General features: G+C 18.0%; 7 protein-coding genes across 7 annotated transcripts in view; 1 reads left to right on the top strand and 6 right to left on the bottom strand.

The window, feature by feature from the left end:
• The window catches only part of PF3D7_1408100 (plasmepsin III), a gene marked incomplete at both ends in the record, with an annotated part of 1,356 nt that extends 1,323 nt beyond the window's left edge, over nucleotides 1-33 (bottom strand). The window contains one exon of the mRNA XM_001348215.1: nucleotides 1-33. This exon is cut by the window's left edge and continues 1,323 nt beyond it. Coding sequence (XP_001348251.1) covers nucleotides 1-33 — 33 coding nt within the window.
• A 2,635-nt stretch (nucleotides 34-2,668) lies between these two features.
• PF3D7_1408000 (plasmepsin II) lies at nucleotides 2,669-4,030 on the bottom strand (the record flags this gene model as incomplete). The annotated part of the gene is made up of 1 exon (XM_001348214.1): nucleotides 2,669-4,030. The coding sequence occupies one exon, from the start codon at nucleotides 4,028-4,030 to the stop codon at nucleotides 2,669-2,671; it is 1,362 nt and encodes a 453-aa protein (XP_001348250.1).
• A 3,815-nt stretch (nucleotides 4,031-7,845) lies between these two features.
• PF3D7_1407900 (plasmepsin I) lies at nucleotides 7,846-9,204 on the bottom strand (the record flags this gene model as incomplete). Its single annotated transcript, XM_001348213.1, has 1 exon — nucleotides 7,846-9,204. One exon carries the CDS (start codon nucleotides 9,202-9,204, stop codon nucleotides 7,846-7,848), a length of 1,359 nt encoding a protein of 452 aa, XP_001348249.1.
• Nucleotides 9,205-13,065: 3,861 nt separating this feature from the next.
• PF3D7_1407800 (plasmepsin IV) lies at nucleotides 13,066-14,415 on the bottom strand (the record flags this gene model as incomplete). Its single annotated transcript, XM_001348212.1, has 1 exon — nucleotides 13,066-14,415. One exon carries the CDS (start codon nucleotides 14,413-14,415, stop codon nucleotides 13,066-13,068), a length of 1,350 nt encoding a protein of 449 aa, XP_001348248.1.
• A 2,412-nt stretch (nucleotides 14,416-16,827) lies between these two features.
• Nucleotides 16,828-18,325, bottom strand: PF3D7_1407700 (conserved protein, unknown function; the record flags this gene model as incomplete). The annotated part of the gene is made up of 2 exons (XM_001348211.1): nucleotides 16,828-16,892; nucleotides 17,170-18,325. 2 exons carry the CDS (start codon nucleotides 18,323-18,325, stop codon nucleotides 16,828-16,830), a joined length of 1,221 nt encoding a protein of 406 aa, XP_001348247.1.
• Nucleotides 18,326-20,385: 2,060 nt separating this feature from the next.
• Nucleotides 20,386-26,487, top strand: PF3D7_1407600 (conserved Plasmodium protein, unknown function; the record flags this gene model as incomplete). Its single annotated transcript, XM_001348210.1, has 1 exon — nucleotides 20,386-26,487. The coding sequence occupies one exon, from the start codon at nucleotides 20,386-20,388 to the stop codon at nucleotides 26,485-26,487; it is 6,102 nt and encodes a 2,033-aa protein (XP_001348246.1).
• Nucleotides 26,488-26,573: 86 nt separating this feature from the next.
• The window catches only part of PF3D7_1407500 (multifunctional methyltransferase subunit TRM112, putative), a gene marked incomplete at both ends in the record, with an annotated part of 1,047 nt that continues 120 nt past the window's right edge, over nucleotides 26,574-27,500 (bottom strand). Inside the window, 4 exons of the mRNA XM_001348209.2 lie at nucleotides 26,574-26,608; nucleotides 26,804-26,867; nucleotides 26,980-27,066; nucleotides 27,250-27,409. Coding sequence (XP_001348245.2) covers nucleotides 26,574-26,608; nucleotides 26,804-26,867; nucleotides 26,980-27,066; nucleotides 27,250-27,409 — 346 coding nt within the window. The remainder of the gene's footprint in view (nucleotides 26,609-26,803; nucleotides 26,868-26,979; nucleotides 27,067-27,249; nucleotides 27,410-27,500) is intronic.

Raw genomic sequence — 27,500 nt, 5'->3', positions numbered from 1 at the left:
GGTAAAATCTTCTTCTTTAATGGTTAAATTCATTTTATTATAAAAAAAAATAAAATAAAAAAAAAAAATAATTATATATGCTTAAATATATACAAAAATGTTTTCTTTTTTTTTGAAAATATATATATATATATATATATATTATATATAGCCTTTAACTTTTATTTTTACGGCTTTCAAAAATATATAAATAAATAAATATATATATATATATATATATATAAAATATAATTATGATATAACATAATACATATAATAATTCAATTAAGCATATATTTTATTATATATAAAATTTATATACATATGTATGATTTTTTTTTTTTTTTTCTTTTAGGGGGGAATTAAATAAAAAGGAAAACTTCGAAAAATTAATAAATAATATATAATATTATATATATAAATATATATATATATATAATATATATTTTTTTATTTATTTACTATATAATATCAAAATAGATAAAAAGAAAGAAAAAATGTACGCTACATATTATAATAATATATTTATATATATATTATATAAATATGTAGATAAAATATAATTTATACATACATACAATAAAAGTAACACATATAAAAAAAAATAAATTATATTTTTATATATATATATATATAATACATTATATATATACATTTTTATTTTATAGTAGAATAATTTATACCAAGGGAACAAATAATTTTAAATAATCTTCTTAGAAATTACTATGGTATTATAATATTTATTAATATAACATATAAATATAACAAATGAATATTTTTAAACGTATAAAATATTTTTTGTTGGGTAAAAAGTAAAACAAACTTTATTATATATAATATTATATTATATATATATAATATATATATATTATTATTATATTATATTATTTTTGTTATTAGCATGTAACTTTTAAAAGAGATGTTAATATATATATTACTTCTATATATTTATTAAGTAGGCCTTTTATCAAGTCATATCCATTTATATATATCGTATATGAGTGGTACTAATATGTAAAAAAAAAAATAATATGATTTTTATTATATGTAATACTATATATATATATTTATACATATAATATATTTTGGCAGACCCGTTTTTAATTCTTTTTTATTTATATAAAAATATTATTAAAAATATATTTAGCGCTTATTTATTCTCTTTTAAACCCTCTATTAAATATTATGCCAAAAAGGTAAAAAAAAATAATAAATAAAATAAAATAATATAATATAAACAATATTATAAATAATAAATTAATTAAAATAAATTATTTACATATGAAAAAAGAAAAAATTAGAATAAATAAATAAATATATATATATAAATTAATAATTTTTTTGTATAAGAATATTTTTATGGATCCGTTATATAATTTTCTTTTTCTTTTTTTTAAATGATATATCATATTGAATTTTTTTTAATATTTCTGATATACAAAAAATCTTAAATAAACTAAAATTATAAAATAATAATGAATGTATCAAAAATAATATATCTCATTTTTTCGTATACATTTATTTGTTTCATTTTTTTTTTTTTTTTTATGTTTGTGTTGTGTAAAATGGTATTTATATAAATGTTAAGTATCAAATTCGAATTGTTTCGCAAAATGAATTATTTCTAAATATATAAAATAACAGGAGTGTGTGTTTTTCTTAAAAACAAAAATTATATTGTATGGAAAAATCTATACTTATATTTATCTTAGCATAAATTCTTAAAGAAAATTCAATATTCTGTATGAATATAACAAATATTATCGTCAAATATATAAGGAAATACTTTATTTTATAAAATATATATATATATATATATATATATATATATATATCAGACGTGCAATTTCAATATTATTTAAATAATCATTATTATGTTTAGGTTAATTTATGTGTAAACATGTGTTTGTATTATATTTCATTAAAAAAATTTATAAATGTATTTAAACGAAAACACATTAGAAGAAAATACTGTATTAATAGAAAAAATAAAATAGTACACATCCAAAAAAAAAAAAAAAAATATATATATATATATATAAACATATATATATATATATATGTATACTATTTTTATTTTTAATACATTATTGGCTTTAACAATTTTTTTTTTTTTTTTATATATATAATATAAAATATAATAAGTCAAATATTTTCGAGTGAAAAAAGAAGAAATGTGAACCAATATTGGAAAAACACATATATACATAAATATATATATGTATATATATATATATATATATATATATATATATATATATATATATATATATGGCAAAATATAAAATTTTATGAACTCACTCTTGTGTTAGGTTATTAAAGAAAAGTTATTTCACAAATATAACTAATATATATATATATATATATTAATTAATGCTATGAAAAAAATAAAAAAAATTAAATATAAAAAATTATAAAATCATAATAAAAAAATGTTTTTATTATCATTATATTCTTTTACAAGAATACGGAGAATGTAAAAAAAAAAATAAAAAAAAAAAAAAAATAAAATAAAAAAATAAAAATAAAAATAAAAAAAAATAAAAAATATTTTTTAATTATTTAAATTTCTATGAAATGGTTCATTATGGATAAAATATGTTTTCTTATATTCATATATAAAAAATGTGAATATATATAATTATACTTATATAATTATGTTTTTCCTTTGGTTTCCAAATTTTCGTTTTTATAAATTCTTTTTAGCAAGAGCAATACCAACACTCTGATTATCATAATCAAAGACGGTAAAATATTTTCTCATGAATGGGTCACCTAGAATAAAGGTTGGTACTGGAAAATCTAATCCTATGATATTAAGCATACATAATCCTGGACCAACATCTTCTATGTGTTGAAGGTAGTATTCAGGTTCTAATGTGTATTTACCATTTTCTGAGGTAAATTCAAAAGTTGGTAATTTGCTGTTGTTACAAAGAGTTACATAGAAAGGTAAGAATGGGACTTTGATAACATCTAAATTCTGCAACATTTTATTTAAAAAGTCAGTTGGTACAGTAATGGCACTAGTACCACTATCTACAATACAGTTTGCTTTTTCTAACATTATATTTCCAACGTGTGCATCTAAAGTTATTTGCCAATATAAATCGTGGTTTAATTTTTCGTAAGTTAGTGGTCCTTCATAAAATCTTTCTTCAATACCACCAATGGTTAAGAATCCTGTATGTTTATCATGTACAGGTAAGTAAAAGGTGAAAAGAGCATTTTCAATTTTGTTTTGGTTTTTTAATTCAACAACAATTGGATCTACTGAACCTATTGATAAATCTTTCCATCCTAAACCAAGGATACCATCAAATGTTGAAGCAGTATAAGTTGGTTCGAATCCATTAGTATCTATTACTTCAATAAATTTATATGGAAGAGATAAATTACCAACAGTTACTAAATCTTTACTGAAAAATCCACTAACAGTTCCTGACACATAATTCATTTCTACTTTGGTTCCATCTTTTTCATATGTTCTTGATTTAGATGAATCATATAGATGTTTAGTTAAACATCCTGCAGTTGTACATTTAACACTTGGGACCCATAAATTAGCAGATCCTGTATCAAGAATAAATGTAAATGGTTGTTGGTTATCTCCAACTTCTGCATCACCATAAAACATTATATTTTGGAAATCTACTAATTCGATATTATCATTTGAACTACCTAAATAATTTGTTTTAGTAAGTCCTGAATTAAGAAAATTGACAGATTCTTTAATGTAATTTTTTAATTTATGTGTTTTTATAGTTTTCAAAATTCTATCATGTGCATTTTCAACTTTAAATCCAATAGTTAAATGTTCGGAATTTTTTAAAATTTCATTCATTTCATTATCTCTTTGAAGCCATACATTTTCATACACATAATAAAATAAACCACACATTACACTACAAAAGAGAAGTACATATAGTATTTGAAATCCTTTCTGTATTTTTTTTTTGTTCTTTGAATTGTCAATGTTTAATCCATCAAATGTTGAATTGCTTTTGATAAAGCCATGTTTAAAATCATGTTCTCTTACTGTAATATCCATTTGGTTCAAAATATTTATTAAAAAAAAAAAAAATATATATATAATAATAATATATATATATATATATATATATTTATTTATTTATTTAAAATTTTTTTTTTTGGGGTTGAAGTGGATTCTTATTAGTTTTATGTGTATTAAAAAAAAAAGAAATCTCTCATACAAATTATTATGGATTACTCTTTTTTTAAAATAACACAAATAATATAATATATAATTTATTATTATAATATATTACAAAAATATATGTTATAAAAAAAAAATTCAAATTTATAAAAAGCAAAAATTATATTATATTATATATATATATATATTATATATATATCATAGTATTTAGAATTATTATAAATATATATTAATTATATTATATATATATATATATATATATATATATATAATAATATAATTATTATAAATTATAAAAAAAAAAAAAAAAAAATTCTCGTAGTTCTTTGCGTTTTAATTTCTTTATATTATATATAAAGTACATTATTCAATATCCTAAATAATATTGATTTGATTCTTTCATATAATATATATAATATATATGTGATTTTTTTTTTTTTTTCAATTTTCTATGAATATAAATAATAGGGAGAAAAAATGATAATATAATAAAATATATATAAACACATAAGTTTTTTTTGTAAAATGGTTTTTTAACATGTATAATAAATAATTACAAAAAAATTATATATATATATATATATATATATAATTATAATTAAAATATATTGACACATTAAAAAGATCTTATAAAGAAATATATACATAAATTTGTAATATATATATATAATTATATATAATAATTATATATATATATAATAATGTTTGTATTGTTTTATAAATGGAATATGGGAAAAAATATATTATAGAAAATAATATATATATATATATATATATATATGTATAATATATATATATAATTTGACTTATTTTTTAAATTATACTAATTTTTCTAATATATAAAGTGCAATACCATTCAGAGTTACTATTAAAATGGAATAGTATTGTTTTATTTTATAGAAAAATCAAATTTTTAGAGTACTTAAGTTTTCTATATAATAGAAGATCATTCAAATATAAATAATATTATATAAATATTAGGATGAACTTTTTTTTTTTTTTTTTTAATCAAATTCTCAATGAACTTGGCATTCATATATATATATAATATGCAAGGTTTATATATATTATATATTATATGTATATATATATATATATATATAATATAATATTAATAGTAGTATATATATATTTATATATATAAATAAAAAGAAAAGGCCTTATTTATTTTATATAGGTAAAATTATTATATTATTATAATTTCTTAATATATATATTATTTTTATATAGCACGCATTATTTTTTTTCATTTGACAAAAATTTCAAAATATAACGAGAAAAAAATAAATAATAATATTATTTATATTCTGTTTAAGTATTATTATAATATCTATTTAAAAGTGAAAAGAAAAAAAAAAAAAAAAAAAAAAAATATCAAATGAATTGAATATATTACCAGAATTATATATTATAAATATATATATATATATATATATTAAGTCAGCTAGTTCCTTATTCTTTCATGAAAATATTAAAAATTACTAAGAAATATGAATAAATTATAATTAAAATGTAGAAGAAAAAAAAAATTATAAATCATTTTTCTCATATGTTAATTTTTAATTTGTTTCATTTTTTGTATAAATAAAAATATATATTAACAAATTCCTAAATATAAATGTTATTATTAAAAATTTATATCACATATTAATATATATATATATATATATATATATATATATAATGCCTTATGTATATATAGACATGAAAATCAATATCAAATAATTCATAATTTTTTTATTGAACATTATAATTATTTACCTTGATTCTTTTTTATTTCATAATACATTTTCCATATTTTTAAAATATGTATATTATTATGTGAAATAATATACTTACGGTAATATAATTATTTTAATAAAGTTAAATTAATTATATTTCAACTAATAAAATAAATTAAAAAATATATATATATATATATATATATATATATATATATATATATATATATGTATGTATGTATGTATGTATTATATATATATATATTTTTTATTTTTTACTTGAACATGTAATCAATTTTTTTTTTTTTTTTTTTTTTCATACACCTTTATAATTATATGGCTAGCATAACAAACTAGCCATTTGTATGCCTACTTTATCTTTTGGTTTTTTATAAAACATTAAGAGTAAAGAATATTATGGCAATTATTAAATTTATGGAACATATGACTATACTTATAAAAAGAATATATTATTTACTAAATTTGTATAAAGTTATAATATAAAGTTCCCTTTTAAAATAATTGAATAGAGAATATACACATATATGTGTGTATATTAATGAAGCTTATACTTCAAATGTAATTTCTTATATTCTTTATTTTTTATTCTTCATGATAATAAAATTTACATAAACATATTACAAGTTTTCTAAGCATTAATATTTTTATTACATCCTTATGTAACACATCATAATAATATATATGAATAAATATTTAATCAAATGAATATGATATATTATATATGTAATGAAATAGCATTATATTAAATACATATATATTTTTTTTTTTTTTAATGCACACAATATATAATATGTATCGTGAAAAGAAATGTAGTAATTTTATTCTTTTAATATACTTTTAAAATAAGATAAAGAAAATAATAAAAAAAATTCTTAACTTTATATTATAAAAAAATTTATAAAATATATAAAAGTTATAAAATAAATAAAATACTATATTTAAACATATATATATATATATATATATATATATATATATATATATATATATTACTACCACATTATATGACGGTTGCATTTTTCTCATTATATTTTTTTTATTTTTTTTTTTTTTTTTGAATTGTTCAAATGAAAGATATATATCCGTACACAGGATAAATCAACACTATAAACATCACAACAAATAATTTAAAAGACATTCTCATAAATTTTTCATCTAATATAAAACTATGTATATATATTACACGATATAATTATGTTTAAGTTTGAATAAAACCAAACAAATATATGCCTCCATCTCTATGGTGAAAAGTATGATTGTTTTTTTGAAGTTCCGAAAATTTGTTCAAAATCTTTAATATGTATTACTTCAAAAAAGAAAAAAAAAAAAAAATTTATAGAAAGTACAATTTTTAATAATAGTGTTACTCAAACTTGGTTTCTCAAACATTTAATATTACTTTCTTTTCATTACGGATTCATACTTAATTTTGATATAATTTTGAAAAGCATCAAATCATACAGTGTTTAATTTAAAAACATCCGTAAAGTAGGTAAAAAATCATAACATTATATATCAAAATAAATATTCATAACCTAAATGAAAATTTTTTTTTTAACTTTTATTCATCATTTCTTAATTGACGTTCTATATATCAATATTACTTTTTCTTATATATTTTTGTATTGCACATTATCATAATCACTGCTTAAATAAACATTTTGTAAAAGTGTAAATTATAATATATGAAATATCATCTTCCTAAACGTTTTATTTGTTTCATATAAATCTATAGATACTTAAAAATTGGTCATTTCTACTAAAATTAGCTTTAGCATCATTCACGTTTTATAATATAAAAACTGAATTGTAAACATATAAACATATATATATATATATATATATATATATGTATGTATGTATGTATGTATGTACGTTTGTATTTATGTATACAGTTAGATATACACAGTTTTATCTTTCAATCTGAATTCATTTATTTAACGTGATTTACAATTTTTTTTTGGCAAGGGCGAAACCAACAGTGTGATTATCATAATCAAAGACGGTGAAATATTTTCTCATGAATGGGTCACCTAATATGAAGGTATTTTTGTTCAAATCAACAGGTATTATAGATACCATACATAATGATATACCAAAATCGAATATTTGTTGTAAGTAGTATTCTGGTTCTAAGGTATAAACATTTGTTGCTGATCTGAATTCTAGAGTTGGTAATTTAGGGTTATTACATGTAGTTATATATAATGGTAAGAAAGGTATTTTAACAACATCTAAACCTTCAAAGAATTTGTTAAGGAATTCAGTTGGTGCCGTTATAGAACTAGTACCACTGTCAACAATTGCAGTAGCTTTTTCTACAGTTAAATTACCAAAATGTAGATCTAAATCAACTTGCCAATATAAATCGTGGTTTAATTTTTCATAAGTTAATTGACCTTCATAAAATCTATCTTCAATACCTCCTATGGTTAAATAACCTTTGTGTTTATCATCAAATGGTAAATAAAAGGTAAAAACGGCTTGTTCGATTTTATTTTGATTTTTTAATTCGACAACAACAGGATCTACTGAACCTATAGACAAATCTTTCCATCCTAAACCTACTATACCATCAAATTGTCCTAAGGTATAAGCTGGTTCGAAACCATTGGTATCTGTAACTTCAATAAATTTATATGGAAATGATAAATTTGCTATAGTAACTATATCTTTACTAAAAAATCCGCTTACTGTTCCAGATACATAATTCATTTCTACTTTAGTACCATCTTTTTCATATGTTTTGGATTTATTAGAATCATAAAGATTTTTTGTTTTACAGCCAATAGTATTACATTGAGCACTTGGAACCCATAAATTTGCTGATCCTGTATCAAAAATAAAAGCAAACTTTTGTTTATTATCTCCAATTTGAGCTTCTCCATAATACATTACATTAGCTACATCATTTAATGTTACACTATCACCAGCATTACCTAAATGTGGTTTTTGTGTAAGTCCTGTTTTGAAAAATTTCAAGGATTCTTTAATATAATTTTTTAATCTGTGTTGTTTTACTGTTTTCATAATTCTGTCATGAGAATTTTCAATACTAAATCCAATTATTACATGTTTTGAGGTATTCATAATTTCATTTATCTTTTTATTTTTTGGGAATAATACATTATCTATAAGATAATAAAATAATGCTCCGGTAATCAATAAGAAAAAAAACACGTATAATATTTGAAATCGTTTCTGAATCTTCCATGTTTTCATATTATTATTAAATGTAGAGCTATTCACAGCTGATTCATTTTTCGCAAAAGCGCTTGAAAAATCTTCTTTAATTGATAAAGCCATCTTTATAAATAAAACAAAAGGAAAAAAAAAAAAATAAAATAAAATAAAATAAAATAAAATAAAATATATATATATATATATATATATATATATATATTTATGTAGACGGGTATTGTCTGTTTTTTTTTTCTCTTGTTTATTGAAAAAAGAGAAATATTTTTTGTCTCCTTATAAAAAAAGAAGTCTTATATACAAAATTCTATACGTTTCTCTATTATTATAAAATAGGACAACGTTTTATTATGTAATATAATATATTATTATTAATATATATAATAATAACATATATATATAAATATATATATAGAAATATTTAATAAACAAGAAAACTCAAAATTTAGAAAATATATTCTATCAACAAACTATAAATAAAATCAGCAACAATATATACAAGGAATATAAATAATTAAAATATATATTTCAATTATTTTTTCGGATAAGGACAGAAAGAAGAAAATTGCTTAAATTTTCTAATTAAAAAAAAAAAAAATTAAAAAAATATATACAAATATACAAAAATTACAAAAATATATATTTATATATCATATAAGATATTAAAAGAAAAAACTAATAATTTCTTTATTATGGATATTTAAATTTTTTCTTTTTTTTCTTTTTTTTAAAGAAAAAAAAAATATAAATTAATTATTTTTATAATTTATACTTTATTATTATTTTTTTTTTTTTTTATATATATGAATAAATGTTATATCTAATAAAATATCAAAATTTTATCAATTTTTTTAATATTATAATCTTATTAAAAAAATATAAATTAAAAAAAAATATATTAGTAAAATAATTCATAGAAATATACATATATATAATATATAAAAAAGAAAGAAAAATATATATACCTATTTTTAAAATAAAATAAAAAAAAAAAAAAGATAAGATACATGAATTTATAAAAATGTATTATTTAATTTATAATTTTTTTTTTTAAGGGTAACATAAAATGAATGTTATATTATGAAATGGGATAAATGAATTATTATTACCTACAAATATGTTATTATATATTTATAATTATATATATATATATATATGTATTATACATCTATAGGTATAATAAAAAATAAATATTTCATAAAAGAAATAATAATATAAAATAAATGTATGTAAAAATATCTAATATTCTATCTATATTTTTAATGTATTATTATAAAATAACATTAAAAGTAATATTTTCATTTTATATATAAAAACATCTTTTATTTTTGTATATTTATATTGAAAATTTATAATATCATTATGATAATATATATATATATGAAGAATAATATTATTTATTATATTATTTATAGTATATACAAAAAAAAAAAAAAAAAAAAATACATATAAATATATAAAAGGAAAGGAGAAGATTAAAAAAAAATATTCATATATATATATATATATATATATGTATTATTAATTTAATAATTTAAATGATTCTTTTAAAATATATTTACATACAATGTTTAATTATTCACCGCAGTATTCCCCTTTTTTTTAGATTCAAAACAAATGTTCTATTTTTTACAACCAAAAAAAAAAAAAATAAAATAAAATAAAATAAAATAAAATAATAAAATAAAATAAAATAATAAAATAATAAAAATAATAAAATAAAATTAATATATAATATTATATAAAATAATAATACTAAATATATAATAAAATATTTATATTATTTTTTAAATATAACATTATTATTTAATAAATACAAGAAAAAATAATTAATAGTTCATAATTAATAAATAATAATTAAATATTTATTTTAAAATGGATTAATGTGGAGACTTTATATTTTTTATTTACATAGATGATAAAATAAATAATTTTTTGTAAAATTATATTTATATATAATTCTGTCCAAATTAAATTAGTGAAGATTATAATATTTTTGTTAAAATAAATATAAATAAATAAATATATATATATATGTATATATATATAAACAAAACTATAATTATTATTACCTCAGTATAAATATTATTATATATTTAATTATATATATATATGAGTCTTTTTTATACTTTATGATGTCATGATAATATGTCATATGAAAATATATATATATTTTATTTATGAAATTTTAATTTATACGGTTATATAAAAAATAAATTATTTCTTTATCATTTGTAATATCTATAAATATATGTAAAATTATAAAAAAACGAATATTCGATTACGTCAAAAAAAAAATATGTTCTTAACGAAATTTTCTTTTCTTTTTAAAAATACAAACATTTTAAGCTAGTAGCAAGGTATTTGTATCATATTTTTCAATTTAAGCTTTGTTAAAGTTTATTTTATTTTTTTAAATCTCATGAATATATTTATTATAAATATTTTATGCAACATTATATTTTTGTAAAACCCGAACATATGGTCAATGGTACTTTTTGAATTGTTCTATGGTTTGTAGTACTTTAATAAATATAAATATATATATTTATATATATTTAATTTTTTAAGGTTTGATATTTACAAAATATATTAAAGACTTTTGAAAGAATAATTTATTAAATAAAAATTTTATCAATTGTTAAATTCTTATACGTTTAATAAATCTAGTTTATTTTTAACATTACAAATTGTTCTTATGTATTATTTTAAAGATAAACTTTACACATCAAAATATATATATATATATATATATATATATATATATATATATATATATACATATATATTTATATTTATTTATTTATATTTATTTATTTATTCATTTATTTTTATATACATTGCAATATATACTCAAAATGCAAATGTAATATAAATAATTTATGAATAATACTACAATATATATGTGTGTTCTTGTCTTTATGCGATTTTATAATAAATTACTACATCTTGATTTATACTACTAATATAATATATATATATAAATATAAAAAAAATATCCTTTTTTTCTTAACTTTGAAACATGAAGGAAAAAAAAAAAAAAAAGAAAAAAAGGAAAAAAAAAAAAAAAAATTTGGAAACAAAGTAGGAAAGAAAAAAAGAAAAAAAAAATTCAACAAAAGCAAAAAAGAAGGTTAATATAAAATATAACATATCAAAATATAATATAATAAAATAACTAAAAAAATTATAAAAATAATAATTATTATTATAATAAAATAAATAAATGCAACATAATATTAAGAGATATGTAAATATATATGTACATTTTATATATATGTGTAAGATGTGTGCATATAACTATATGTGTGCTTTTTATAAAATGAATAACGGCAAATTCTCTCTCATTCTATAGTGGTAAAAAACCTTTTTATTAAAAATTAAGGCATATGGGTATTTAATTAAAGATATAAAAATAATAATATATTTAATACATATTATAAAAATATATTAAAATATATTATCATTCTAAAATATACATATATATTATATATATATATGCTATATCCTTGATATAAGAATACATCAAAAAAAAAAAAAAAAAAAAAAATTAATTAATAAATAAACAAAATAACATGTATATATAAAATGAATAAATAATGATATAATATCTAAATGTCTTTTTCAACATGAAATTAAGACTTATATCCTCAATAAAAAAAAAAAATAAATAAAAAAAAATAATAATAATATAAATAAAAATAATTAAATAAATAAAACAGAAATAAAAAATCATTTCTGCATCATTTTATTTTTATTTATTTTATTTTTTTTTATTTTTTTTTTTTTGAATTTGTATTAATTTGAATTTTTTTTTTTTTTTTAATTCTGGATGACTTCATATGTTATTATGGTTTTCTTATATTTGATACATTTTATTATATATGTTTATAAAAAATATATACATAAATATATATATATATATATATATATTTTTTTTTATTTTATTATTTTCATTTTTTTCGTTGTTTATAAATTTTTAGCTACTGCAAAACCAACACTTTCTTTTTCATAATCAAAAACGGTGAAATATTTTCTCATAAATGGATCTCCTAAAATAAATGTATTATCATCAATATCAACAGGCAATATGTAGAGCATACATAGAGCTGGATCAATATCTGATAATGGGTCCATATAGAATTCAGGTTCTAATGTGTATTTATTATTTCTTGAATGGAATTCAAGTGTTGGTAAATCATCGTTATCACAGGTGGTTACATATAATGGTAAGAATGGTACTTTAATAACATTCATATCTCTAAAGAATTTATTAAGAAAACTGGTTGGTGCTGTTATAGTACTTGTACCACTATCAACAACAGCATTTGCTTTTTGCATGACATATTTACCAAAGTGTATATCTAAATCTATTTGCCAATATAAGTCATGATTTAATTTTTCATAAGTTAAAGGTCCTTCATAAAAATCACTTTCGATACCACCTATAGTTAAATAACCAACGTGTTTATCATGAACAGGTAAATAAAATGTAAATAAAGCATTGTCGATTTTGTTTTGTTTCTTTAATTCAACAACAACCGGATCAATAGAACCAATGGATAAATCTTTCCATCCTAAACCTAGGATACCATCAAATTCGGAACCACTATATATGGGTTCTAAATCATCTGCATCTGTAACTTCAATAAATTTGTATGGTAATGATAAATCTCCAAGGCTTATTACATCTTTACTAAAGTATCCTCTAACAGTTCCTGAACCGTAAGATATTTCTACCTTTGTTCCATCTTTTTCATATGATTTAGATGCAGATGCATCATAAAGATGTTTAGTACTGCATCCAATGGAATCACAATTTACACTTGGAACCCATAAATTAGCTGAACCGGTATCGAAAATAAACATAAATGGTTGTTTATTAGTTCCAATTTGTCCTTCACCATAAAACATTAAATTAGCAACATCATCTAATTCAATACTGTCATTTTCACTTCCTAAATATCCTTTTTGTGCATAACCTGATTTAAAAAATTTGAAGCTCTCTTTTACATATGTGCTTAATTTATTTTTCAATACAGAGCTCAAAACCTTATCATGTGGTCTATCAATTTTAAATCCTATAGTTGTGTGTTTTGTGTTTTTAATAACTTGATACAACTTGCGATGTGAATAAAAATTTCCAATCAAAAAAAAGAAAAACACACCCGTAATAAGGACAAACAATATTAAATATAAAAACTGAAGCTTTTTCTGGATTTTCAAGTTCTTCAAATTACCTAATTTCAATCGATCAAATGCTGAAGCATTTTTAATCAATGTATTCGAAAATTCTTCTTCTTTAACGGTAAGAGCCATTTGTAATTTTAAATGGTTTTTTTTTTTTTTTTTTTTTTTTTTTTTTTTTTTTGTGTGGAACTTTATAAATTATATAAAAAATGTTAATATAAAAATATAATAAATATATTAATATATATATATATATATATATAATATATTTGGATTAGTAAAAAAAATATGTGCCTATATAATAATTTACATTAAGATAAATAAAATATAAAATAATTTTTTTGCATATTAATTAAAATATACATATATATATATGTATATATTATTTGGTTTTTTCTTTTATCTTTTTTCTTTTTATTTTATTATTTTATTTTTATTTTTGTTTATAATATGCGAAATTAGCATAAAATATGTACATTTATATATACTCTATATAAATAGATGCTATATATTTTTTAAATAAATAAATATATATATATATAATATTTATAAAAGAAAAGATAAAAATAGTACATATATATTTACTTATAATGTATTATGTATATATTCAATTATTATCATAATCCTTTTTTATATCTTAACTTCAAATATATACAGATGTAAAAAAAAAAAAAAAAATATATATATATAAAATCAAATATTAATATAATATGAATATATTACTATTATATTTTTCCGGTATTTTTATCAATTATTTTTCAAGAATAACGGATAAAAATAAAAATGAAATTATAAAAAAATAATAAAATATAAATATATTTATATTATATATTATTTTGGAACTTAAAAAAAAATATATATATATTGTCAAAAGAAAAAAATATATGAAATACTAAATTTCGTACACTTAAAAGAAAATTTAGTAAAAAAAAAAATTTAATTATATTAGAGCTATTATAATATTGTTATATTTATTGTTAGAAAAAAAAAAAAAATAATAGTTTTTTTTTTTTTTTTTTTTTTTAATTATTAAAAGAAAAAATATTATTTTATATATATAAATATTCTTGCTATTTTTTTAAATTTTATATTAATATAATAATATAATATATATAATATAATAATATAAAATATTTATTATTATTATTATAAATAATTTTATATAAATTTAATACGTATATAATAATATATATAATATAAAATATAAATAATATTATTATTATATATATAATATACAACAATATTTTATATATAATAATCATAAAAGTAGCATGTACTTTTTTTCTTTTTTTATATATACATAAAAAAATATATATATTTATAATAATATATTTAGATGTACTTCAAATTTTCAATATATATTTCAAAAATATGCCTTTTTTTTTTTTTTTTTTTTTTTTTTTGAAGTTCTGTTTTTATTTGAATTAATTTTTTTTATATTGACAATATTATTATTATATATAAATTTATTATTACATACTTAAAATTTAAGAAGAAGAAAATTATTTTATGTATAAATATATTTACGGGTAGATAATCTATATATTTTTTAATATGCGCTTAAATAGATCCTTCAATGAAATATTCATGCAAAAGAAAAAAAAAAAAAGGAATTCTGAAAATAAAAGAAAAGTTACGTTAGAAAAAGAGAGAAAATAATTAGGCTTTTTTTCATAATTTGTAAATAATAATTTTTTAAAGAAATACATATTTTTTTTTTATGTAATATTTTTATTTCTATAGAAAAAAAAAAAAAAAAAAAAAAAAAAAAAAAAAATATAATTATATAAATAAAATATATATATTTCAATTTTAAAAAAGGGAAATATTTATATATTTTATTATTATTATATTAATTTTATATTATGTTTAATATAATAATACTTTGTATTTTGTAAAAATTTTTGCTTATTTATATTTATTCCATATTAGAAAAAAATATAATATTTGAACATAATATATAAATATTATATATTGATAAATAAAATATATAATAATAACATTTGAATCAGTATTTTATAAAATATTATTCAAAAATGAATGAATATATTAAGGAAATATGAAATATATATATATATATATACATATATTTCTGAAATAGGATTACCAATTTATTATAGTTTATAAGTATATTTTTATTAAATAAAAGCCATTTCTTATTTTTAAAATTTTCTCATATTTAAATTATGAAAAAAAATTCCATTTCTTTTAATATATATATTTAATAATATTAACCAAATATTAAAATATTTATTATTATTTTAAAGACCGCATAAATTATTATTATCGAAAAAAAAAATATATATATATATATATATATGTTGGCATATATTAGTTCGTTTATATAATATGAAAAAACGTTTTAAAAGTTAAATTTACATATGCTATAGGTTCATAAAAAAAATATTATATATATATATATATATATACATATATTAAAACAATATTTAAAAGAAAAAATAAGAATATAATATTAGACAAGAAATATATCGTATATTATATATGTAAAATATTTTAATAAAGAAAAATAGGGTTTAATATTTATACTTTCAACTGTTTAAATGCCTTACAATAACGTATACCATAATCTGTAGAATAATAAATACCTAAAAAAAAATAAAATAAATCAACAAATTAAAATATATACTCAATAGAATAATAGAAATTATATATATATATATATATATATATATTTTTTTAATTATATATTGCTTAATAGACAACAAATCATTGCTAAATTATATATATATATATATATATATATATATATATATATATATATATATATATATATATTTATTTATTTATTTGTTTATATTTTTATATGTACATATTATTTCAAATGTATTTACTATAATTATTTTTCCTTTTAAATTTTCGTACCTTTTTCTGCATCAAATATGCAAGCCAAATCTTGAGACATGATATGTTCGGATGATGAGTTTCCTGATCTATTTAATGTTCTTTGATCTTTTGTTTCAATAAATGTCCATTTGCATATATGAGAAGAATTTTTTTTTTTTTTCTCTTTTTCTTCATTACATATTTTAAAACCTATTGGAATGTTTAAATGTGATATTGAAGCATTTTCTTTATTTAAACGAAGATCATATGAAAAATCATACTTTATTAATTGATCTTGTATGATTGTATATATCTCTATATCTGTAATATTTGGCTTTCTTGCCGTAATAAGAAAATCTTTTTTATATTCCATTGAGCATACTACAGGAGAGGAACTATGTAATTCAATAGAAATGTGTATTTTTGGTGGTATTATTAATAAAGCAATGATATTTTTCTTGAAATTACATAAAGGGCCTCTTGATAACTCAAAATATTTGGGAACAAACATAGTGCCCCATGTAAAAAAATGTATAAAGTAATTATATTTCCCATTACTTATGGGAAGTTTCGGTAATTTCATAATTTTTGATTCTTGATTTTGTTGATACTCTCCATATAATAGTGCTAAATTATTTATTGGATGACAGCAACAAAATCCTTCAGAGAAATTAATACAATTTACCTTATATGAATCACTATTACTCACCTGGCTAATAACTAAACATTTATCCGGAATAAACCTAAGAAATATATTGCTCTCATTTAAAAGAAAAATGGTAGGTTTCCATGTTTTTGGTAGTAATGGAAGGCGTTGTTCAGAATTCCATGTTATAATATTTTTCGTAACAGGTATTTTTATTAATATTTTCTGTTCCCCCTCAATACATAAAATATATTCGCAATGTCTATAAACCTTAATATCATATTTGCCACTAATAGAAGCCTCCAGTTCGATCGGGGTTATATTATTTTCCACAGGGCACAATGTAACAAGTCTATTATCATGAAATATGGTCTTTTTAAGACTTAATAATCTTTCTAAAGCTGTCCATGAATTCCCATCGAAATAATATATTGGCGTAAATATTACTGCCTTTTTGGACAGTTCGTAATTTTGAGGATCTTGATATCTTTCATTACTTTCAGCAGCTTGGAATGGTCTAACAGCTCCTGTTGCATACTCGTTTTCCATTATTCTGAAGAATTATGCAATGTTTTTATATATACGAAAGGATTATATAAGTAAGGCTTAAAAAAAATATGTATACATATAAATATTTATATATATATATTTATTTATTTATTTATTTAATTTAATATGAATGTAGTGATTATATGAATTTATGGGATGAAAAAGACCGAATTTAAAAATAAAAAAAAAAAACACAAAAAATACACATATAAATTAATAAATATATGTATTTATTTATTTGTATATTTATTTTATATTTGATTTCATTTTTTTTTTTTTAAAGAGATCAAATGTTAATATATAAATATTTTATGAATTGTGATACCTTACCTGAACATGTTAATAAATTTGGGATTTTTTTTTTTTTTTTTTTAACAACATTATGGTTATGGCTAGTAGAAAGCCAAAAAGTTCAATATAATATTATATGTAACATTTTTTTTTTTTTTCTGTTTTTTTTGTCATTTACATGCATTTTATGGTTGTAAAATGAACATTTAAAGATTTATTTTTAAAACTGATTCAAAAATGGAGACAAGAAATTATTATATAAGCAAGCATAATAATATATATAAAATTTTTTTTAAATGAAGCTATATTCTTTTACTATAAATTGAATATAGTATAATGGGTCTTTATTGATGCTATATTATAATAACTTATGCTCAAAAAAAAAAATAAAAAAAAAAATAAAATATATAAATAAATAAATATATATAAATAAATATATATATAAGATAAAAGAAAAGAATGTCTAAAATTAAATCATTAAAAAATTGTTATATTATATCAAAATAGGATATATTGTTGATGCATGGGTGTATTGTAGCTTTATATATGAAAAAATATATATATAAATGTAAATATATTTATATTGGTTTATATTATTTTTTTTTTTTTTTGATTCATTTAAATGAACAACAAAGACGATTATGAAAAAAAAACAAAACCAAAAAAAAAGGGGAAAATGCAAAATATGAAAATGACAAAATTAATTAGTGTCTATTATATATGAATCATATTTTATGTATTATTTTGAACATATGGAAATTAGTACTCTACATACTATATACACCAGGAATATTAAGAATTGATATTGTAAAATATATGTTAATTCATTTTATAGGTCCTAATTTATTTCAAAAATATAAAAAATGTTGATAATATAAAGTATACAAATTTAAGCCTCTTAATAATTAAAGATACTTGTTGGAAAAAAAATTGTCTCGTTCATATTTTCAAAGAATATTTTCCAAATGCATAATTAATAAGAATGAACACAATTTTTGTTCTATTTTTATTTCTTCTTCACTTATCATTTCTTTTTAAAAAGGGTACAATTATCATAAAAGAATATAATAATATTGTGCTTCTTGTGTGCAGCCGTTTATTTTGTGTTTTTATATATTTTTTTAATGAACAAACAAATATAATACGTCTATAGAAATATAGAATTTATATAATTTATATAATTTATATAATTTTTTGTTTTTAATAAGAATTTTCCAAAAGAAATAATTAAATTTCTACATTCTTCAAAATATGTTTTCACATTTTTTTAATGTAAATATAAAAAATTATTTTAATTGAATAAATAAAAAATTCTTAAATGTACTTCAAAATAAAACATTCATGTAATTTTTTCTATGATATAAATATATTATAACTATAAATATATCAATATATATATATTATACAACGGTTATATATTTTTTAGAATGGATCTATTATTTTATTTTATAATGTGAAATATAAAAAAATATAATTCTTTCATATATTATTATAAATAAAATAAAATAATTATTCAATATATATATATATGTTTATCATATTTTTATTGTCTTTTACATATATTAATAGACATATGTTATTTTTTCTAAAATTAATTTAATGCCATCATTTTTTTTCAGAATCATAAAACATATTTTGTCTTTATCAGCATTTATTTATTTATATATAGTTCATATAAAATTCTTGATGTAGTTTTCCTCTGTTCCAAAAAAAAAATAAAAAATAAAATAATAAAATAAAAATGATACATTCATTAATAAACAACCAAAATGAAAGAATATTCATATGAAAACTATTATCCTAAAGATAAAAACGATATAAGAAATATTTCGAAAGAAAAGGATAGAATGATTGTGTTACATAATATATTAAAAGATTGTATTATAGCTAAGGTAAAAAATGATTATGGAGATGATGAAAAATATTTTATCAATTTAAAAGATTATCCTGAAAAAAAGGACGATATAAAGAATAAAAATATTTATTTATATAAAATATCAAATGATAATTTGAAAACATGCAGCAATTATTTTGATTCTATAAATCAGAAGGTCCTGGTACCTTTTTTGGAAAATTCTAATAGTATTATAGATAAGAAAGATTGTAAAATAGATCATATATGTTATAATAGTACAAATGAAAGTGAGGGAAAAAATAATGATATAATAAAGTATAAGGAAAGACCTGATCATATGTTATCAAATGAATCTGTACATATAAAAAGAAGTGTTAATATGTTACATAATAATATTATAAAAAGACTTAAGGACAACACTAGAAATGATAATAATAATAATAATAATAAATATGTTGAAAATAAATTTTATAAAAGTAAGGGAATATATAATGAAGAAAAAGAAAAAAAGCAACACAAAAAAAGCAACACAAAAAAGGAAATGAAAAAAAGTAACTTTTCATTTGTTAGAAAAGAATCTTCATCTAAATTAAAATATTGCAATAATATAAATAATAGTAAGAAAAAAAAAATTGTAAATTCAAAAGGAACAATTAATGGAAAAGAGAAAATTGAAAATAAAAGAGGATCCACAAAAGGATCAAAAAAGAATATGTCAACATATTTTTTCAAAACTAATGATAAGAATGATATTAAATTGAGAAATAGGAATCACTCTAATAATTCCCAAAAAAGAAGTAGAAATAATAATCAAATTAATGAAAATCCAGATTTTGAATTTTTATTTAATACTAAAGTTGTAAAGCAAGAAAATATAGGTAAAGATTGTAACATATTGTCGAACGAACTTGTTTTTAGTGGGAATATAATGAAGGTTAAAAAACAAAAAAGAAAAAAAATTGATATAAAAAATAGAAATAATAACAACAAAACGGTGGAAAGAAATATATCAAATGGTACTAACAAAATAATCAATCCATATAAAATGGAGAAAAATAAAAAGGACTTGAAAAATAACGAAAATATCAAAAATATCAAAAATATCAAAAATATCAAAAATATCAAATATATCAAAAATAATAAAAATAATAAAAATAATTTTATAACCATAGGACAAAGGAATATATCAACAAATCACAATAAAATAAATGAAGAATGTTTTAATAAAAATTGTAAAGATGAACATAGCACAAATACCGAAAGTTCTTATGAAATTTCTATACAGGGAGAAGTGAATTTAAATTTTGATTTAAGTGATAAGGAAGGTACAGAAATGAAGAGTAATAATAATATTATATTCATGTGTAATGATAATTATGTGAAAAAGAGATATATAAATAATAGTAATGATATAAATAATATTAAAAGTAAGGAAGAAAAAAATAAAAATAATTGTATATCCCAACAAAATGGTAAGATGGAAAAGGAAAAAATGAAAGAAAATTTTCTTTTCCATAATGATTATAAAAATGATCAAAGTAATATGTGTAGACATAACAAAGAAACAGAAGAGAAGAAAGTTGATCATATATATCAAAATGGGAAATGTATGAAATCTTCTAGCTCATTTGAAGTGAAGCATTTATATAAAAAAATAAATGACATTTTTGATGTTAATATTAAAAATAAGAAAAAATATATTCACATAGAAAAATGTGATAATATTATAAAGAAATATTGTCCAATCCATCCAGATGAACATGTTAATATGTACATGAACAATGTAAAGGAAAAAAGAAACAAACAAAATAGTAGTGAACCAGTTAAGGGCATAAATAATATAGCATTAAACGTTTGTACAAGAACAAATAATGAGAACAATATTTTTGATAAAAGTATGATAACTCAAAAAAAGGAAAAAAAAAAAAAAAATTTCCATGAATATAATATAGAAAATAATCATTTAAATAATGAAATGCACAAAACTGATGATAATACAGAATATAAAAAAAAAAAACAGATTAGTTTATTGGAAAAAAGTAACATAAAGCATAATAATTTAAGGATTCATAAAAATACAGATAAAGGGAATAATAATAAATGGATATCTGGAAATATTATAAATAATGAGTACAAAACCACAAAGGATATATATTACAATAATTTATATAAGATTAATCGTGTAAAATTAGAAAAAGAGGATAATAATAATGGGAGGATAAGGTTTAAACGTGGCACGTTTAATGAAACGTATGATAATATATATCATCACAAAAAATGTTATGATTTAGTATTGGATGAACTGCTGAAAGTTACTAGAAAGAAAAAAAACAAGAAACACTATCATGAATATGATAAAATGCATAATCATGAAAAGAATATTTTAACTAACAATAGTAATAATAATAATAATAATCATAATAATAATCGTTTTGATATAAATAAAATGAAAGAACCTGATGAGAAAAGAAAAAATGATAAATCAAGCATTACATGTGATAACGAAAATATTAGGATTGATTATAAAAGAAGCGCCATGGAAACAATTAGGAACCAAAAAATACATCAAGTCACAAATCAATTGAACGTTACAAAATATGAATCCAAACTTATCGAACTAGAAGAAAAAATGATAAAGTTAAAAGAATTGTTAAAAAAAGAAGATATAGAAAATGAACAGTTGAAAAGTTTTTTAATTTTACAAGATGAGGAAATTAATGCTCTTAAGGAAGAATTAAAAATATTATCAGAACAAAATAATAAAAAAAAAAAAATTTCCAAAACGAAAAAGGATAAAAGTCATCAAAATACAACATTTTATAAAAATCTAATAAAATCCAAGCCATCAAAATTTATGGAAATAATTTTAAAAAATGTAAAAGAAAAAAAACAAGAAAAGAAAACGTGTAACTTTAAAGAGTTAGATAAAAATAATGATGAAATGATTATGAAAGATCCCATTATTTTTGATAATAAAAATAATATTAATCCTATAGTCAAAAATGTAAATAGTCTATCGACTAGTTGTAATTCTGTTGTACATTCATGTTATCCTTATGACAAAAAAAATATAGAAAATGAAGAAAATGAAAAAAATGAAAAAAATGAAAAAAATGAAAAAAATGAAGAAAATGAAAAAAATGAAGAAAATGAAAAAAATCAAAAACAAGCAAATAATCACAATGAGACAGCTATTTTTAATGATATGCCTCCTAATATTAAAAATAACCAAATCGATATGAATAACACGTTTTCCTATATTTGTTGTGATATGAGAAAAAGGCGTTCGTTGGATAGTTCAACAGGGTTTATCATAAAAGAAAAGAATGATGAAAATGCATCGCATAAATTAAAAACAATGTTTTGTCCAATGTATAAAAATGAATGGAGAATAAACAAAAATGATGAAATGAGAAAAGAGTATCATCCCCATGAGACATCAAATGGACAAATTCATAATTATGTTACAAATAAATATCCTATAAAAAATGATAATACCAAAATAAATTTACTAAAAGTTAATATTAGTGAAGGTAAAAAGGAAAGAATTGCTAGTGTTAATTTTAACAAATGTGAGGATGATAATAAGAATGATATAGAAAACATGAATGAAAGAACAAGTAATATACAAACTATGAATAAAATAGAAAATCAAATTAAAAATAAAATTGATTGTAATAATATGGAAAATTTACATAAGTACAATAAAGAATCAAATACAAATGATGCATATCATAATTTGAATCTTTGTCCTAGTACCATTTTCAGGAAAAAGAATAATAACAAAAAAAATAACGTCAAAATATGTCAAGAAAAAATCAATCCACACATTGTACATATTAATTATATAAGTAATGACAATTTTGGTCAGATGAGGAAGTCAGGTAAAAATAAATATTTCTTAAGAAAAGTAAAAGAAGAAAAGATAAATGAAGAAAAAAAGGAAAATATTTTTTCTAAATTTTTTTCTTATATAAAAAAGAAAAGTATATGTAATGAAAAAAAAGATCATAATAAGAATTTAAGAAGATATAATTCACATGTTCATTTAAGAACAAAAAATTATATTTATAAATCACCAGATAATAAGAGATCACAATCATTTATTAATTTATTTAAAAATTGTACAGCACAAAATGGTTCTAAGAATTATACTGATTATGTATTAACGGATAATAATTTTAATTCAATTAATACATATCAAATAAATGATAAAGAGAAAACTGAAATAAAAAAAGATTCACCAATTTTTGTTCCTCTTAATAAAATAGAAGAAAATAATATTATTTCTAATAACCATATGAAGATATCAGAAAATGTTAATCATCCGGAACAATTATATTTAAAGGGAAAGTTTGTACCAAAATATAAAATAAATAATGAACATGATATAAAAAAGAAAAGAAAAAGTTTTGTTTGTAAAAAAGTTATAAAAAAAGGAATAATAAAATCTAATCAAATATATAATTTTAAAATTAATAACGGTATTACAAAGAACATGAATTTATATTCTCAAAATGTAAAAGAAAAAAAAGAACAATTAAATAAGGAAAATATGAAACACATGGATATTCTAAATATTAGGGGAAAACGAAAAAAAAATGGAAACATTAATATGCATAAGTTATATAATAAAGATCAACAAGTAAAAAGTGTTAATTCTGAGGAAATACATTTTGAAAAATATGAAAAAATACAGGAAAATGGTAAATTATTAAATGACCGTAATTACGATAAAAACATCATATCGATCATCGATGGGGAAAATATAGGACATGACTCTCAAAAAAGGATAAAACATAAAGAAGATAATAAGATAATAAATAATAAAAAATATATATCAAATGTTTCAAGTATGTCAAATGTTTCAAGTATGTCAAATGTTTCAAGTATGTCAAATGTTTCAAATGTTTCAAATGTTTCAAATGTTTCAAATGTTTCAAATATGTCAAATGTTTCAAATATTTCAAATATGTCAAATGTTTCAAATATATCAAATATATCAAATATATCAGATGACATAATGATATCCCCAAATCAAAAGGCGCATTATATTAACAGTAGTAATAATAATAATAAGAAGAAGACATTCTATTTAAATAATCCTTCTGATAATAGTACAAACACAAATATAAACTTGCTTAAACCAAGTATTAGAAAAATGTATGGACCACCTGAAGGTTCCACTTGTTCAAATGATCACAAGAAATATTTATGGATAAACGATGAAGAAGAAAAAAATAGGACAAATCAGGATAAGCATAAAAAAAAAAAAGAAAAAAAATGTCATTATGATCACAATGATGATAATTCATTAGAAAATTCAAGTAAAATAAATATTAATGATTTTCTTAAAAATCAAGAAATTCAAGGGAAATTTAATTTGCACTTGACAAATGCAAATAAAAAATTGAATGATTCTTCGCAAAATGTAATTAAAAAAATTGTATTAAATTGTAAATGTAAAAAATTAAAAGAGGAAAAGAAAAAAAATAAAAGTATCAAAAATTTTAATAATGAAAATAAACATATAAATGATATGAAAAATGTAGAAATAATTAAAAACAAGGTATCTCATTTGGACAATAAAAAAAAAAAAAATATAATAAATAATAATAATATAATACATGAAAACAAAATGAATGATAATATTAATTATTATTTATTTAAAAATGATAAAATAAAAAAAAAAAATATATATATACATGATCAAGATATCCCACAGGAATATATAAGCAAACAAAAGGATAGCTCTTGTAAAAAATATATAAATAATATGGAAAAACAAAATATAAACTATGATTTTCAGATATCAAGTTATGATAATTATTCTAATAAAAAAAATTGTCATATGTATGAAAATATTATTCCTATTGAAAGTAATCAACAAAATAATGTATTAAATTCAAATGGATATCATATAAATCATGAACCTAAAATACACTTTCTTGAAAATGATGAGTCAACAATAATTGTGGAATATCCAAATGTTAATTATTATATTAAATGCCCTTGAAATATTGAATGCATATCGATTTATACTTTTTTATTCTTTATTTTTTTGTTTTTTTATTTTTTTGATTTTTTGATTTTTTTATTTTTTTATTTTTCGTTTCCAGTTAACATGTTAGGAATACCTAATATTAAAAAAGGAAATATATATATATATATATATATATTATTATATATTTGAATAAATATTTTTATACTTATATAAATATATATCTTTATATGTACACACATATAAAAACATAAATTTAGGTTTATATAAAAATTCATTTATTAGAGTTGTATAAATATATGACATAAAAAAAAAAAAAAAAAAAACTTACCATCTTTTATTGGAAAAGAAATGTTACATTTGGGACATACCAAAGACCCTTCCATTATATGAACCTACATAAATACAAATGAAATGACATTATTTTTTATACATACATCAAAATGTATAAACATATACATATATATATATATATATATATATATATTTATTTATTTATTTAAATACCTTAAAAAGGGCATGATGAACTGAATTTAAAAATTCTTCATCTTCCAGGTGATCACTATTATAGCTAGCTAGTAAATTTATACCAAACTAAAAATAAAACAGATATATACATAAATATATATATATACATACATATATATAACATTTTTTCGTTGTATACATAAAAAAGTAACCATATTACAATTCATAAATGCATAAGATAATTCTTATAAATGTATTTACATTTATTAAAAAAAAAAAAAATTATATATTCATATTAGAAAGAAATACCTGCTTAGCTGTGTTATATAAAACATCGTAATCAACTTTTGACAATACATTTTTTACAAATTCTACATTTATATCTTGATCTATTATTTTTATATTTTCTTGAGAATCCATATCTAATTTTATGGTTAGCGGATAACCTCCTGTGCACTGTGTTTCATTGCTATTAAAATTAATAAATATATATGAACATTTTTTAAATAAAATAATTATATGTACATATAATTACATTTTAGAAATAAAACATACATACA

This window comes from Plasmodium falciparum (genome assembly GCF_000002765.6).
Source record: "Plasmodium falciparum 3D7 genome assembly, chromosome: 14".
In the NCBI taxonomy this organism is placed as follows: Eukaryota; Apicomplexa; class Aconoidasida; order Haemosporida; family Plasmodiidae; genus Plasmodium; species Plasmodium falciparum.
Note: the sequence above shows the minus strand (reverse complement) of the source record. Positions and strands in the feature narration are given on the sequence as shown.